Source organism: Scyliorhinus canicula, chromosome 19, assembly GCF_902713615.1.
Source record: "Scyliorhinus canicula chromosome 19, sScyCan1.1, whole genome shotgun sequence".
NCBI classification, from domain to species: Eukaryota; Metazoa; Chordata; class Chondrichthyes; order Carcharhiniformes; family Scyliorhinidae; genus Scyliorhinus; species Scyliorhinus canicula.
The window spans coordinates 19498914-19516656 of NC_052164.1; the positions used below are offsets into that span (position 1 = coordinate 19498914).

Here is a 17743-nt window from a genome sequence, read left to right on the forward strand (position 1 = left end):
GAGGGTAGGCGCACATGCGGAAAACTGAAAGAAATTTGTAGTCTGTCCAGCAAATAAACCAACCTACTGCCTTCAGCTCCCACTTAAAAACAGAACCACTGTTTTTGTCAGAATCTCCATTGTAAATGCCAGCTGCAAGAATGGCCAGGATAGCCTTCATCTGAAAGGGCTTCAGCTTCTATTGAAATGGATGAGAAAAGAAGTGTTGGCAGCTTTTGCATGTATCACTGTGATGATACCAGCAGCATACTAAAGATGAACACCATTGTTTCTTGCTATTATGCTTTGATCTTAAAACATTTCAGCACTTTACCAATGCACAGTATTATTTGCATAACTCGTACAAATGTAAAGTTAATAAAGGTGTTTGCACTGTTCCACCCTCTGGCCACAAAACAATATAGCTATTTAATTTATATCAATTTAAAATTTACTGCAAATGTTATAACTAGAATATATTCTGCTCAGTGGAGTAAATACTGTGCACGCATCAACTCTAACCGTTGAACTGATCACAGATATCTAGCGAGGCTCACAAGTGAACATAAATTACCATTGCACACTGATGCTCTAGTAGGATCTAGTTGTTGTCACATCTGTTTTAGGGTAAGAGGAGATTGACAAAAATTCCTGCCATTGCCATCTATCTATGAACCCTGATGACAAATATGCCTGCGTTCTCGTGAGACGAGGCTAGGTCAGGCTCCCCCAGCATCAGGCTCCCTAATTTGCATCTCGTCTCCTTCGCCCATCACCTCTGCTGAGATATTCTGTAACACTTGCCCCTTTGAACAAGCTTTTGGTCATCTTTTGTATTGCCTTGTGTGGCTTAATGGAAAATTTCATTTGATAGTGCCCCTGTCATGTGGGCCTTGGGGCATTTTCATAGAATCATAGAATTTACAGGGCAGCACGGTAGCATTGTGGATAGCACAAATGCTTCACAGCTCCAGGGTCCCAGGTTCGATTCCGGCTTGGGTCACTGTCTGTGCGGAGTCTGCACATCTTTCCCGTGTGTGCGTGGGTTTCCTCCGGGTGCTCCGGTTTCCTCCCACAGTCCAAAGATGTGCAGGTTAGGTGGATTGACCATGATAAATTGCCCTTAGTGTCCAAAATTGCCCTTAGTGTTGGGTGGGGTTACTGGGTTATGGGGAGGTGGAGGTGGAGGTGTTGACCTTGGGTAGGGTGCTCTTTCCAAGAGCCGGTGCAGACTCGATGGGCCGAATGGCCTCCTTCTGCACTGTAAATTGTGTGTGTGTGTGAGAAGGAGGCCATTCGGCCCATCGAGTCTGCACTGGCCCTTACAAAGAGCACCCTACTCGAGCCCTATCTACCCTATCCCTGTAACCCAGTGACACCCATTTAACCTTTTTGGACACTAAGGGCAATTTAGCATTGCCAATCCACCTAACCCGCACATCTTTGGACTGTGGAGGGAAAGCGGAGCACCCGGAGGAAACCCACGCACACACTGGGAGGACATGCAGATTCTGCACAGACAGTGACCCAAGCCAGGAATCGAACCTGGGACCCTGGAGCTGTGAAGTAACTGTGCCTACCACTATGCTACCGTGCTGCCCTTTATTGCATTAGAGGTGGTATTTCAATGCCAGTTGTTGTTGGGGTGAGGCTGATTACTGCACCAGCAGCAGGTTGACGATTGTCTCCTGAAAAAGGAGGCTCGGGGGAGGGGGAAGTGTAGCTCGAATACATTGACCTGTGAAACCCTATGATCCAGCTTCAGGAAAGGTGAATGCCCTTGAGGAAGAAGGTCATGCACATTGGGAATACTTAAGAATTCTGCTACCATCCTCTTTTGCAGCAGCAGTTAGCAAATGGCACACAGTAACTCACTTATGAGTTACTGGCAGGCCGCATGTGCTTTGAAAATAGGGCCTTAATGCACCTTTAAATCTGTGCAGACTCCTCGTGCTCTCGAGAACCCAAAAAACGATTCCACTTCAGGTGTGAATGGGCCCTGTTATGACAAACCTTCAGTCTCTCAGTGACGCATTGAGATCAGAGTTTGATTCATTCATTAATTCCAAACACTTTCCTTATTAAAAATAAAGCATGGCTCAATTGGCATAAAATAAACAATTCGTACAGATCTTTGACGTACTTTAATTTCAATTTCAAAGTTGACTAGGATGCTTCATTTGTTACTTATTCAGTGACTTCAGCTTATAGCCACAATTATATCGCACAAATCACCTTCAGTTATCCTTCACACTTCTTTTAATTTGTACCTCAGAGCCGACAATGCGTACCTCTGAGAGCATGATATTAGTTTACTTCATGTAATCTTCGCCAAGTAGCATCCTCCATTCTTTGAGGGTGGCTGAACTGTGTCATGATTTTTTACTATGAGGGCGACACAGTGGTTAGCACTGCCGCCTCACAGCGCCAGGGACCCGGGTTCGATTCCGGCCTTGGGTGACTGTGTAGAGTTTGCACGTTCTCCCCATGTCTGCATGTGTTTCCTCTGGGTGCTCTGGTTTACACCCACGGTCTGAAGTTGTGTGGCTCAGGTGGGGTTACGGGCATGGGGCAGGGAGGTGGGCCTAGGTAGAGTGCACTTTCGGATGGTCGGTGCGGACTCGGTGGGCCAAATGGCCTCCTCCGGGACTGTTGGGATTCTATGGAATGGTGAGGAGGCAGGACTCAAGTCTACCTCAGCTGGAACAGGGATAGAACCGTGTGCTATTGCCATTATTCTGAGCCACATACTAGCCATCTAGCTCACTGAGCTACCTCCCCCTGCGCCCCCAACTCAAGTGCTAGTCTTCATTTTAAATCTCCTGTATCTCTTACCAAGTCTTAATATCGTCAGTAGGAATCACAAAATGCAATACATAATTATAAACTCAAACTGTTGCTTTGGCAACTGTGAGTGAAGGTTAGCTCTCCATCAGCAGCTTGTTTGATCCAGTTTGTGGTTAGTGTTTCCCCACCTGCCTGAGTTGGTTCGTTGAGATCCCCTGAGACCTGGTTAGTTTATAAATGATGGGCCTAAGCATGGAGAACATGTGAAAAATGAGCAGAGTGTCCCTGTGGAGAAAAGGGATGGTGTGCATTTACTTCCTCCAGTCTCTGCCGGTAATTGTCAATAACCTGTCCCTCTGCGTTAATCTCTTTTAACAGCTGTTGTTGCTTTCTGGGTTTATCGCAAGCTCTGTTTTTCTGTAACGAGGTTGCTGCTCCGTTTTCCTCTGCAATAAAGCTCACCAGAAATGGACAGTGGCTGGATCTGTTCAACCACTTCCATTTTCTCATCTTGGTTCAATCTTCTGAATGCAAAATAGTCCTTGTCCCACCTGAGAGTATTGAATCATAGAATCGTGGAATTTACAGTACAGAAGGAGGCCATTCGGCCCCTTGAGGCTGCTCCGGCCCCTGGAAAGAGCACCCCACTCAAGCCCGTGCTCCCACCCTATCCCAGTAACCCCACCTACCCCTTTTGGATATTAACGGCAATTTATCATGTCCAATCCACCTAACCTGTACATCTTTGGACTGTGGGAGGAAACCGGAGCACCCGGAGGAAATCCATGCACACACTGGGAGAACGTGCAGACTCCGCAAAGACAGTGACCCAAGCCGGGAATTGAACCTGCGACCCCGGAGCTGTGACGCAACTGTGCTACCGTGCTGCCCACCGTAGCTAGCATCGGCAGCATCCCATAGTTAAGACAAGAGTTTTTGATCTAGTTTAACAACTGATTCATAGAATCATAGATTTATAGTGCAGAAGGAGGCCATTCGGCCCATCGAGTCTGCACCAGCTCTTGGAAAGCGCACCCTACCCAAGCCCACACCACCACCCTATCCCGATAACCCAGTAACCCCACCTAACACTGAGGGCAATTTTGGACACTTAAGGGCAATTTTAGCATGGCCAATCCACCTAGTTGGCACATCCTTGGACTGTGGGAGAAAACCGGAGCACCCGGAGGAAACCCACGCACGGGGAGAACATGCAGACTCCACATATACAGTGATCCAATCCTGGAATCGAACCTGGGACCCCGGAGCTGTGAAGCAATTGTGCTACAGTACCACTATGCTACCGTGTTGCCTGATTAGTCCTCTTAATCTTCCTAAATACTCATAATAGAAGATGTTTCTGTCCCTGATATCCTCACTTTATTGCAGTCAAGATATAACACCCTGTCCTGTTCCAAGTCAACTTGCCCTCGGCACTGTGGAGTTTCTCAACTTTCTCTCTTGTTTATTTCCCCCTACAATTTCAGACTTTTAATCTAAAGCCATAAGTTACCTGAAAATTGCTTCCAGATTTACCACGCCTCCTCTGTCGTGTTTGAACCTTTTTTTAAGGTGTCTGACACAATGAGGCTTGACCCTTCACTGAGTTTCTCAATTAAAAGACTCCCCTGATTGCTGAGTGAGTGGCCAGGTTGCTCCATGAAGGCAAGGAGGTTGCCGAGCTGTAAATGCTCAACCTGCACTAAGTCGGAGGTCGAGATGAGGGTGCCGTGAGTTGACATCTGTCCCCACACGGAGAGGGGAAACGGGGGTAATCAGCGCTGATAACTTATGGTGACGGAATAAATCTAATTCTGTTTTTATCAAGTGGAGTGTCAGGAATTTCATGTAAAGTTAGCGGCCCAGATTACAACCCAGCAGCAGTTGCAGGAACGGGCAGCTCTGGTGGCCTCCATTGTGCCATGGATAAACATTGGGATAACGTTCACCGTCTGAATTTAAAGGTTGCCTATTGAGCTCATCGTTCTGAATCTGAGGTTCGAATGTGAAAAGAGGTCTCTCACTCCCATTGTGGAATGGCTTGGATGCTTTGTGAATGGATTCTTCTGCTGCCCTCAAACGCTGAAGGGGGCAGATTGCTGCAATTGATAGAATTCATTGTCTTTTCTCCTGTTACATTCCCAAGTTCACCGCCATGGTGACAACCTGCCCCTGTTTAGCTTGCAGACTTTACCATAGGGAGCAATGGCAATCACACTTTATAACTCACCACAAGAGTTAATATATGACCTGGATGTATTGGGCGGTATCACAAATTCCTTTTTCTGTTACCCTCTCCTTTCTTCCACATATTCCCCACCCTGCCACTCTTTCTCTCCTTCCCTTCCTCCCATTCCCTGGCAAGCTGCTGGGAACTCTCACCCAACCATGACCAGGACATTTGATTGACAGGGAGCCCTTTGTTCCAAACGCCATAAATTTGATTTGAATGTTGAATGCTTCACTCTGTTTAGCAATCCTGTATGTGCTTCTGTTGCAATTATCAGGAAAATAGATTTCCACCCTTTGCATAGTAGTATTTGAACATAGGTCATTAGCTATATTCCTGTAAGCAGGAAGTGACTGGAGATGTGTAAACTGGGCTCGGAGTTGCCGACACAGCTGTCCTCAACTGTCTCTTCATTTGTCATTACACATGACCGCTTGCTATGGCATGTCTTGATGCGTTTTCCCCGCACAATGTCCAATGAACTGCTAATCCCACAATGGGTCAATGAAATGACAGTCTCTGGGTAGCTGTTTGAAGCCCAAGACACTCGGGACAAAAGGAAAATGATGAGGAGTGTGGAAAAGAGAGGTCAGACACCCACCAGTCACAAATCAACTGCTCTATAAATGATCCATGACCCAGCTTGCCAAATTCCTGACTCCAATGCCCCTTTCTAGGGGGTCACAGTAACTCTAATCCTTTTCCAGCTTCCTGAACTGTCAACACTTATGGGAACCAACAGCGGGATAATTGAGGGCTTGGGTCATTATCCAGGTCATGGTTCATTATGCAGGGCCCTCGAGGAGGGGGGGGGGGGGGGGGGGGGGGGCACGTTATGCAATTTACATCATAAAATTAGTGTTATGGGAAAGTAGTGCTGTGGAAAAGGATGTTGAGGCATCCTCATAAGTGGAAGGGGAGTCACTTTATTTTGAACCTTTTTATAATGTCAAACAAAAGCAATCCAGGCAAAATAGCATTGTGTGATTACTTTGTCGTTTATTAAATTCAGCCGGGTGATGGCAGGTTTTTTCCACAAAAAGGCGGAATGTTATGCAGTTTGTCACAAAACAATTGTTCAACCCTTTCTTTAAAAATCCAGTCCTGTTAGTTTGTACAAACATCGGTTGTCAATCTTTTACACTTTGAAGGATCCAAAGTCCCTCGTGCATTGAAAGGACTGATTTTAACCTTGGTCACTTGGGGTGCGGGGGTGAGGGCACGTGGGGGGGGGGGGGGGGGGGGGGTGCTTGTTGTTGCTTGGGGTGAAGAGACGGCAATAAGCAGACAGCTAAAACCTGACCTACCCCACTGGCTTCCTGTAGCTTCCAATATTATTTAGAAGGTTAAGCAGCCTGGTGCATTTCATGCAGCCAGCTCTGACCAGTGGAATTGTGAACAAGTCCACTTTAGGAGTCTGGATATGTAACAGGCCTTAATTGGACTAGACAGTGTAATTGCTTCAGATGAATTCACTCTCATCTTGAGACTACAAACAAATACAATCCGCAATCAAAGTTGCTGATTAAACTGCAAACTCTATACCCCCAATTAGTATCATCTATGCTGGTGTTTACCCTGAATAGAAACCTCCTCCTATCCCTCCTCATCTCACCTGATCAACATTATCCTTCTATTCTTTTCTCCTACACATGCTGATTGAGCCTTCCCTGAAATGCGCCGATGTTATTCACTTCAATACACCTTGAAGCAGTGTGTTCTACAACCTCACTGCTTGCCCTTGTTCTCTCCTGAGAGAAATGCCTCCTGTCAGATGTGTTGATCCAGCAATGTTTGGATACCGATTTTTGCACCGAGCTGATCGTTTACCCAGTCCCCACGGTCCTTGACCCGTGAGTTCCGATATGATCCGGAGATCTTGGCCAGGTTGGGACTGACCTTTTACGAACTGACCATAAACATGTGGCTGCCACACAAATGTTCGCAAAGCTCGGAAGAGGCATCACAGTATATTCCTGCAACAGGGTAAACCCCAATCTATCTTTTTTTATAAAATGTTTCCAATAAAGGGGCAATTTAGCATGGCCAATCCACCTAACCTGCACATCTTTGGGTTGTGGGGATGAGACCCATGCAGACAGGGGGAGAATGTGCAAACTCCACACGGACAGTCACCCGGGACCTGGAGCGAACCTGGGTCCTCAACGCGGTGAGGCAGCAGTGCTAACCACTGCGCCACGGTGCTTCCCAACCCCAAGCTATCTTGCACGCGTACCAGATGATACACTCTTACCTTTCTGAAGATGGGGCAGTTAAAACAAAATCCCCAATGAAAAATCTGGAGCATTGTAATAGTTTTGGTCGCAGATGATTTGAGATTAGCTTACTTGGTCACAGCACCAACCAGTGTGACTTAACCTTTTTGATTCTTCTTTCTCTAGTGGCAAAGTGAGACTCAAGAGTTCTGTCCCAATGCTAAAGTGCTGGTGGTTGGATGTAAGATCGATATGAGGACAGATCTGAACGTGCTGAGGGAACTTTCGAAGCAGAGACTTATTCCAGTTACACACGAACAGGTACAGGAGCATGTATTTCTCCCCTTAATAATAATAATAATCTTTATCATTGTCACAAGTAGGCTTACATTGACACTGCAATGAGGGTACTGCGAAAAGCTCCTAGTCGCCACATTCCAGCGCCTGTTCAGGTACACTGAGGGAAATTCAGAATGTCCAGTTCACCTAACAGCACATCTTTCGGGCCTTGTGGGAAGAAAGTGGAGCAGCCGGAGGGAACCCATGCAGACACAAGAATGTGCAGACTCTGCACAGACAGTGGCACAAGCGGGAATCAAACCTGGGACCCTGGCACTGTGAAGCAACTGTGCTAACCACTGTGCTACTGTGCCGCCCGATCTTCTTGGACATAAAGCTGACTTAGAGATGTTGGCAACACTTGTCACCCTAAAGCTAGTGTGAGTTTCATTCAGGAAAAGCAGCGCCCCACACTTTAGGAAGGGAAGAGAGCATGCCAAAACGATCCACCAGATTGGTCCCAAAGATGAGTAACCTCAGCTATGTGGGTACATTGGAAAAGCTGGGGGTGTTTTCCTTGGGGAAGAGAAGATTACGAGGAGATTTGATAGGGGTGCTCAAAATCATGTGGAGTGTGGACAGGCTAGATGGGGAGAAACCGTTCCTGTTGGCAGGAGGATCTATAGACAAAGGATGTTAATGAAAGGTGATTGGCAAAAGTAGCAACAATGACATGTGGAAATGTTTTTCTGCAGCAAGTGGTTAGGGTCTGGGGGGGGGGGAGGCCTTGAATAAATAATTGGTTAATTGTCTGAAAAGAGATAATGCACAGGGCCGTGGAGAAAAGGCAGGGGTGTGGGACTAAGCGAGTTCCTCTTGCAGAGAGCAGTACTGTGATTAAATAGGAGAACTCGAGAGACAGCAGAAAATGGCTTACTGCGGATACACAATGGCAAGTTGTTAGAAATGTCGGAACCTGTTTTAATAAGATGTACCTCTAAGTAATTGGTGACTTTTTAAAAAAAAAGTATTATTGAAGGAATTTTCAATATGTACAAAATCCAACTCTGGCAAACGGAAACACACACACCTGACACTCCAAATATCTCCACCCACGGACTCGCAGCTATTAATTGCTGACTTCTGCAAGTGGATGGGAATCCTGGTTGTCCGCTCAAGCCCAGTGAAGCCCTTGTAGGTTCTGTACACTCCATCATTTGAAAGGCGTTGTAAATCACACCATTGCAGCTGCTGAATGACAGAAACTGCGTGCGCCTTTTGAAAACTGTGAAGGGCCTGGAGTACTCTGAGGGCTAATCCATAACGTGGTGACATTTCACAGTTGGCGCTTGTGATTTTTTTTTTCTACAATGTACTTGTAGTTCCCTGGACATGGGAGTTACTTTTTCATTGGGAGGGTGTGTGCATTTCTGGAACCGAAATGCTGCTCCACGTATTCTGGCGAGGTCTCTGCATGAATAATCTGAGAAACCACAATGCCCTCGCTGTCTTCACAACCCCTGTGAATCTAACCCCATGCTGATAAAACTGCATACTGCAGGATTGAAGCTCTCAACCATGCCCACCACCCACCCCACCTCAAGCCGGCCATTTTGGTGAATGAACTATTCACAACCCCTCTCTTCAGCTAAATTCAGTCCCTTAATTTACGACCTCCTTCACATCCAACTTTTGTAAGGGACATACCTGGATCACAGGGTTAAATTATGTTCTTGTAATCACCTTGGCAAATTTTATTTATTTATTTATTTCTAGAGTGCCCAATTCATTTTTCCAATTAAGGGGCAATTTAGGCAGCACGGTGGCGCAGTGGTTAGCTCTGCTACCTCATGACACCAAGGTCCCAGATTCGATCATGGCTCTGGGTCACTGCCCGTGTGGAGTTTGCACATTCTCCCCATGTTTACGTGGGTTTTGCCCCCACAACCCAAAGATGTGCAGGGTAGGTGGATTGGCCACACTAAATTGCCCCTTAATTGGAAAAAAATTAATTGGATACACTAAATTTTTTTTTAAAGGGGCGTGACCACGGGGGCCAAACCCACGCAAACACGGGGAGAATGTGCAAACTCCACGCGGACAGTGACCCAGAGCTGGGATCGAACCTGGGACCTCGGCGCCGTGAGGCAGCACAGCTAACCACTGCGCCACCGTAACTGCCTTGCCTTGGCAAATTTTAAATTAAAATAAATCATCGAATCTTGCAGCGAAGGCCACTCAGCCCATCATGCTGATATCTCTTCTTTGAAAAAGCCAACCGATTATTCCCACTCCGCTCTATTGGAGATTGATTTTCAAAGTCAGCACTCTTAGTAAAATATAAACAATTTGGATTTGGTAACTGCTGATTTACTGAGTGTTAGACAGCAGCTGGTAGCTGTGAAGTAACACCTGTACACTCAATCCTAATAACTCGTTATTTTTAAAGTCCTAAATATTGTGCAGTGACGTCTCTATTCACAATTCAATTAGTGTGGGGTTTTTTCCCGCTGCTTCGCGCCTGTGAGGCGTCAAAAAACAAGCACCTGACAAACTGACTGAAGAACTGGTTCTATCGCATCTCGTAATTAACAAAATATGCAGATATTTTGCATTCCATCTTCTTCCCTCCAGCAGCTGAAGAAGTGCATGATAGTCCACAGGTGGCTAATTACACTAATATTGTTGCACTCTGCACAAATCTCTTTGCACAAAAGCTTGGCCTTATTTGTACCCCAGCCAGCCTGTCACAATCCCATTGTTTGGATTAAAAGTATGTTCCGTCTTTTTCAACCTCAGTACGAACTGGAATAGCCGTTCCCAAAATGGCCATGAACTTCCTTTTGAAGACTTCAGGAAATAGTTTGAATTTATGTTAAGATTTGCAGAATAAATAAAACTGCACTGTAATCGGCTGACAAACTGACTAATTCCCATGTACAAACGTTCATTCTCTTCAATTGTTCTGTTGAAACGCGGTCATTAAAAAGTTTACTCAATCGAGCGGAAAAGGCAATGATTCTGTTTGGAGCCTTTAATTGGGTGCTCACCCTCACAGAAAGCCTTTTTCTCACCCCACCCAAGAGCATGGAATTACACTCCTGTATGAAAGCTGAATGAGATCCTCCGCACTCCTTATGGTGGGGAAGGGCGAAGCGAGAGTGATGTGACTCTGGGAGGGAAAGACCAAGCTTGACTTAACCTAGATTTTCACCGTAATGCGTTTCTCACAAGTGAGCTTCTGTTCTCTTAAAGAAAAACGCAAAGGTCATCCAATTCCGAAAGCAGCATTTAAAACATAGCCAACCTAAGCTTTACTTCAGCTATTTTGACATGCTCTTGAATTAATGCTGCTTGGATGCCATTTCATGCTGTGCTCAAATTACTTGTGTTGGACAACATAATGGATGAAGGTTAATTAAATGTGAAGCACACATTTCATGCTTTTCTTTACGGAGTGAAGGTTGACATTATGGCATTCTCCCCCCCTTCATTTTTTTTTGCAGGGCAGTACAGTGGCTCGGCAAATAGGAGCAACGGCCTATGTGGAATGTTCATCGAAAGTTTCTGAGAACAGTGTCCGTGATGTGTTTCACGTTACGACCCTGGCTTCTGTAAATAAGATGCAAAAACATCTGAAACGCAGCAATTCCAAGCGAGGACTAAAGAGGGTGTCGCAATTGCCCGGGAGGACAGAGATACTGGATGACTCCGAAATCAGAAAGGACCGTGCTAAAAGTTGCTCAATAATGTGAAGAATGGACTTATAATTATTTGTATTTATTGTGCATTTTGTACAGTAACTGGCACAGAAGCAACGGGATTGTTGCCTAGTCCAAGGTCGGTATCCAAGGCTTTTCCTTCAGCCTAGGCCTCAAAACTGGCTATTTCTGAATCCAGAGAGCTTTTGCTTATTTATGAGGCTTGCAGATTGACTGTTGCTGTGTTGGCTTCTTGTGGAAAGGAACTAATGAAGAGGAAGACTAACCAAGTGTTTGAATGTTTGTGAAACAGTGTTGCTAAGGGAGATGTGGGCTGTTTGTTTGTGTTAAGAGCTGGATTTCTACAGGGACTGTGGGAACGATTGATGGGCAGTGATAGTTTTTGTGTTGTGTAGTAAAAATGTATGACAGCCACCTTGGGTATTGCCTTCTGAAACAAATTCTATTGGACTCTAACAAAAACACGCCAAATATAATATCCCGACTTATTATCTTCAGAATTATAGCATTACGCCATCATTTCTATTGAACTTTCCTGGACTCGAATAAAACCTTTTTTGCATACTTATCATTAGAATTCATTAGGAGACTTCACATTCCTGTTAATGATTAAGAACTTACAAAAAGAACTAAAAATTCCCTCTGGTACAACTGTGCCTTCATCGCCCAGTAATGGTGGGTTTGCAGCTGCTCCTGTACTGGCCTATACTGAGGTACAGTCAAATGACACTACACAATTCCTGGTGTTTCCTAAAGAAAGGCTCAGCAGCATTCCTTTACCAAAACAAAGTACTAAACATTTCTTTTTAGATTAGTTTTCTTTCCAAACGTGTAGAAATGACTGTAGGTTTTCTGTAGCTGTGCATCACGCTAAAAATATGAGCAGCTGAGGGGGGGGGGCACGGTGGCGCAGTGGTTAGCACTGCTCTCTACAGCTTTGAGGACCTGGGTTCGATCCCAGCCCCAGGTCACTGGCTGTTTGGAGTTTGCTCATTCTCTCCATATCTGCATGGGTTTCACCCCCACAACTCAAGATGTGCAGGTTAGGTCGATTGGCCACGCTAAATTGCCCCTTAATTGGAAAAAAAATAATTGGGTACTCTAAATTTATAAAGAAAATATATATTAGCGGCGGAAATTTCCATTCGGGAGACATCAGTTGAACAGGTAATCCTAGTTGTGGCACAAATGCTCACCATTACAATTTGGACTGCTGAAGTACCTTGGAATGTATTGCATTGCTAAATTAGCTTAGCTGATCTGTGGATTGATGACTTTGCCCCCTCGTCCAACACTTTGAGAGACACTTCAAATTTATGGGGCTAAAGGTTGGATTTGCAGTAGCAACTGGCGTTTATGAAAGACCCTTTTTGAAGACAAACCTCTAAGTGGCCAATGCATTATTTGTCAGTTAGCCTACGGGCAATTCCTGGCTAAAATAGCTACGTTCTTATAATTTGCCCATGGGTGCAACTGTAACTGAAGGGGAAAAAAAAAAAAATCAAAGGTGACCTTACATGTAACCTAAGCTTCCTGTGACAGTCTTCTCTAGACTTGCTCCACTGGGATGAAATTGTGTGATCATTTCATGATGCACTTGAGCTGAGTATCGAACCACCTTGTCATTCTCCTCAAGGGCACATGGTGAGACAGAGCTGACAGCAAGCACCACTCTGAAGGAGGTCTGGTATTAGACTGAGTGTTGTCAGTCAAGCTCCCACTGCTTCAGTATTTGCAATTTTACAATAAATAACTTAGTTATTTTATACATCACGTATGATCTGTGTTACCAATTGGAGAACCATTAAATAATTCTTGTAAGACTATAATAGTTCCTGTGATGTACAGGCGTTTTCTGGGCAATTTATCCTTGGACCAGAAGTACATATTTAGCATCATCACACTGATGATTAACTGTAAACTGCATGATAGCAAAAAGCTATCGTTGAATTAAAACAAAATACATCTTCAATAAAATAACAAATAGTTGAGTATATGCAGTGCTTTCATTTTTTAAATAATAAATAACTAAAAGTGCATTAAACCTCTTTTTCTTATTCGAGTTGGAAACCTTCTCCTCTTGTGGCCACGTGCCGACATAGGCTGGGTTATGGGTTTCATCTGCATCACCAGTTCTTGAGCCTGTGTGAGCCTGAACACTGGGATTCGGCAAGCTGGCTGGATGTCAGGGGCATCGCAGAGCCTGTTTCCAGTCACACAGTCTAGCTTCCCAACAGTAGCCACAGTAACTGGGAGGACCAACCCTGACTGGCCTTCCACGCCAACCCCTCCCCACCTCCAGTCTATGCAGGAAGTCTAACTTAGATTTGCATGACATTCTCTAGCCACTCCCAGGTATTTATTATTCTTCACATGCTTGAATATCCCCTTCAGCACAACGTGATTAGCCACTGTGCGTGACAGCTCATCTACACATACATTCCATGGTAATCACTCATTATGAGCTTACAAAATACTGTAGTCACCTGTCGGCACTTGCACTGGGAAAACAGAGCGTGTCTGCACAGCATGTCTACTTGTTCGATTTGCTCTGTTAAATTGGAGCACATTTTAAATGGAGCTAAATGAATGGGACTGCAAGCCCTTTCAATAAGCAAGGCTTGCAGATGAAGACACCTGTGCCTTCCACCTGCCCATTCAATGTGCGCTAAATAGGGACCATTTAGACAACAGTATAAAAGGCTTTCCTGGGTATATGGAGGGGTTTCGCCCAATGGGGAGAGTCTATGTATTATATTTAGTGGTAACTGAAGTGAGATCATAAACCTTCCCCTGATGAACAGATTTCTGAGTGAGATTTTCCAGCCCCTCCCGCCGATGGGATTTTCCAGTCCTGCTGACATTTGAACGGCTCGCTGCAGTTTCCGGCCTAGTACCCACTGTGACGGGGCTTGTAATCTTCCGGTCACGCCGAGGGTGACCCCTTGCCATAGGTTCCCCGGCGGCAGAGGGTGAGAACAATGGGGAAACCCCCTGACCCTGGCAGGACTGGAAGATCCTGCTGCCAGCCAATGGCGGGCCACCTCTTCCACCGTAAACCCCTCCCCCTGGGGTGGGGGATGGAAATCCTGCCTAATGTTTCCGCTTGTCAAACTAGTCTCCTCCTCTACTCCCACCCCAGCTTTCACCGTTTGTGCTTCATTTGTCATCCTTTTGGATTACTGTGGAAATCTACTCTCAAATATGTTACAGGAGATAAACCCTCATGCACAGCTTCAGGTCATCATGACAAAATATCTTTATTAAATTTGGGGGTTTTAAAATCAATTTCATAAAATCATAGTAACCTCACAAGTCGAATCTTGCCATGGCTTTGTGATGTTGGTTACCTTGAACTTGCGCTGCATATGAGTCAAACCACACTCCTCCCTCTCTTGATCACACGCAAGGTGCACTTCAAAGTTCCACCATTGCCCAACTGTTATTGTTTGAGTTCTGCAGAGCTTCCACAGTGCCTGAATTTCTGTCATTGCAAAAAAACTTGCTCCACATTGAAAGCTTTCTCTTCAACTTAATTTGGAGGCACTGCCAATCCAAATTAGCCCAAATGGGAATGAAATGGTTCTCAAATGGCAGGGATTCAGTTTGAGAGTCGTGTCCTTTCTGTTGTGCACGCGGCTTGGGTCGATTTAACAACAGGTCAGTCAAAGGCGAAATTCCATTTCTTCACTCCTCACTCACAGCAGCCAATCGATCTTAGCATTAATCTTTCAGCAAAGTCTGAACTTTTGGGAGGGTTAAATTCCTCTTGTTCGTATTTGTAGCCTGTTCCTTTTAATTCAAAGTCATTTATTACAAAACGATCTGACAATTTGATTTTTTGTTTTAGTTCCCTGTTGTCACTTTGTTGAGATATCTACATTGCTTTATTCAAATTGCCACATCTTTCAATTAGCTTCACTGTCAAGATGACTCGGTTATCTGGAATATGTTCACGTTCCACAGGTTTAACATTAGTTTAAAGCCCAAGTCACTTTGCATTACTGCAGAATTTGGAGGGTAACTCGGATGTGAAACAAGGCCTGAACTGACTCTAAAGTGCAGGATGTAACCCCCTCTTTCAGGTGATGTTACACAGTCGGTCAGGCACTCGTTCTGGTTTGGAGTTGTGTTTACACTACTACTGCAGCATCATTGTAAAAGTGTTCCTTTTTGTGCAAACAAACTGTTCGTGTAAAGCTCACAAGCACAAAGGTGATTCTCATTCTGTACAGCACTGATCTTTCCACTCAAATAATCACTGGAAGGTTTACCCCTTTGTGCATTAAAATTTCACTGTGTGATATCAGCACAGATGCATGAATGTCATGTCTGTAATTACACTGTCTGCTATTCTAACAAGGCAAATACACCATTTCAAATAAACTCCTCTGCACTCTTTTTAAAATATCAGACAAAGGAATTTCATGAAATGTTTTAAGACATTTCTAACTGGCGTCAATCTAAATTTAAGGCAGGTAAGGGTGAGGGTCCTTGATCAGCCAGATCAGGTGAGGGTCCTTGATCAGCCAGATTCTCGCTCAACACAAATGCAAACTCCAATTTGTGCCATCAATTTCTATCCATCCTATTTCTGAAAACCTAGCAACAACAGACAAATACTTGAGGTCAGACAACAAATTATGATGTTCTGGGACAGTTTCAAGGGTTTGGGCAGTTCATTACAAATCTTTTCCAACATTTCTCATGAATTGTTTCATCTAATTTTGAATTCTGGTGATGAAAGGAAACCATTGGATGAGTGGAAAATCCACACTCATCCAAAAGGCTCCCATCTGGGGCACAAACTGTGAATACCCGGGGGGGAGGGGGGTCCAAGTTTGCTTATTGTAGAGGAGTAGCAGTAAAGTCATCATCGTCCCAAATGACCATAGGCTTCTTTCCCCTTTGAGGGGGAGAGCTGACCTGGTGGTGGTTGAACCTGCGGCCACCGCACCTGAGGCGAGGAGCAAGATTGAGAAGGCAGGGCCTTCATGAATAACCTCAGCCGGTGCGGGGATTGAACCTGCGCTGTTGGCCTCGCTCTGCATCACGAACCAACTGTCCAACCAAGTAATAAGCCCTTGAAATAGAAAATACCTACCTATAGCACCTACAGGCTAAAATCATGTTTGTATGTACTGCCTTCCAATTTCCTTTTTGCAACATTACTCTTGCAGGAAACAGGTTTGATCTCCATGTGATTAAATGGTATCTGAACTGCATTATTTGTCATCACATTGGTGACTTTAGTAATGTATCTGGAAGAAAAAGGTTGAATAGCCTGGCTTAAATTACTTTAGTGAAGCTGCAAAATGGTTTGGTGAGCTGCCCTGCGATTAATGGGAAAAAGTAATTATTGTCCTTAATGTTTTAAAATCTCCATAATATTACTTTTCTTCATTATTCTTCCATGGACGACGCTAGCAAGAGCAGCATTTGCTGCCCATCCCTAAACGTCCTTGAGATGATAACGGTGAGCTACCATCTTGATCCACTGCAGTCCATTGGGTGTAGGTACTCACACAGAACTGCAGGGAAGTGATTTTGATCCCGTGACAGTGAAGGAACATTTCAAATCAGGATGATCTGTGGCTTGGAAGAAAGACTACTTGCAGGCGATGGTGTTCCCATGCACCTGCTGCCCTAGTCCTTCTAGGTAGTCGGGATAGTGGGTGGAAGGTATGTTGAAGGGGTCTTGGAACCTTGATGTCATGTGCAACCACTCTCACCTCACATCTGTAGTTCAGCTGTTTTGTCCATAGAACATACAGTGCAGAAGGAGGCCGTTCAGCCCATCGAGTCTGCACTGCCCCACTTAAGCCCTCACTTCCCCCCTACCCCTGTAACCCAATAACCCCTCCTAACCTTTTTGGTCACTAAGGGAAATTTATCATGGCCAATCCACCTAACCTGCACGTCTTTGGACTGTGGGAGGAAACCAGAGCACCCATTGGAAACCCACGGAGACACAGGGAGAACATGCAGACTCCGCACAAGCAGTGACCCAGCGGGGAATCGAACCTGGGACCCTGGTGCTGTGAAGCCACTTGTGCTACCATGCTGCCCTGTGTTTGGATCAAGGCTGTAAGGAGATCAGGAGCAGCACGGTAGCATGGTGATTAGCATAAATGCTTCACAGCTCCAGGGTCCCAGGTTCGATTCCCAGCTGGGTCACTGTCTGTGTGGAGTCTGCATGTCCTCCCCGTGTGTGCGTGGGTTTCCTCCGGGTGCTCCGGTTTCCTCCCACAGTCCAAAGATGTGCAGGTTAGGTGGATTGGCCATGCTAAATTGCCCATAGTGTAAGGTTAATGGGGGGATTGTTGGGTTACGGGTATAGGGTGAATACGTGGGTTTGAGTAGGGTGATCATTGCTCGGCACAACATCGAGGGCCGAAGGGCCTGTTCTGTGCTGTACTGTTCTATGTTCCAGGAGCTGAGTGGCTCTAGAGGAAACCAAACTGTGCTTGAGTGAGCAGGTTATTGATGTGTAACCGCCACATGCGAGCACTGTCAATGTCCCCATCACT

At 45.2% G+C, this 17743-nt stretch overlaps 1 protein-coding gene across 1 annotated transcript in view; it reads left to right on the forward strand.

Moving 5' to 3' along the window:
• The window catches only part of LOC119953921 (rho-related GTP-binding protein RhoN-like), a 72838-nt gene extending 57221 nt beyond the window's left edge, over positions 1–15617 (forward strand). The window contains exons 4-5 of the mRNA XM_038778592.1: positions 7399–7533; positions 10998–15617. Coding sequence (XP_038634520.1) covers positions 7399–7533; positions 10998–11246 — 384 coding nt within the window. The 3' untranslated portion in view covers positions 11247–15617. The remainder of the gene's footprint in view (positions 1–7398; positions 7534–10997) is intronic.
• Positions 15618–17743: the final 2126 nt, after the last annotated feature.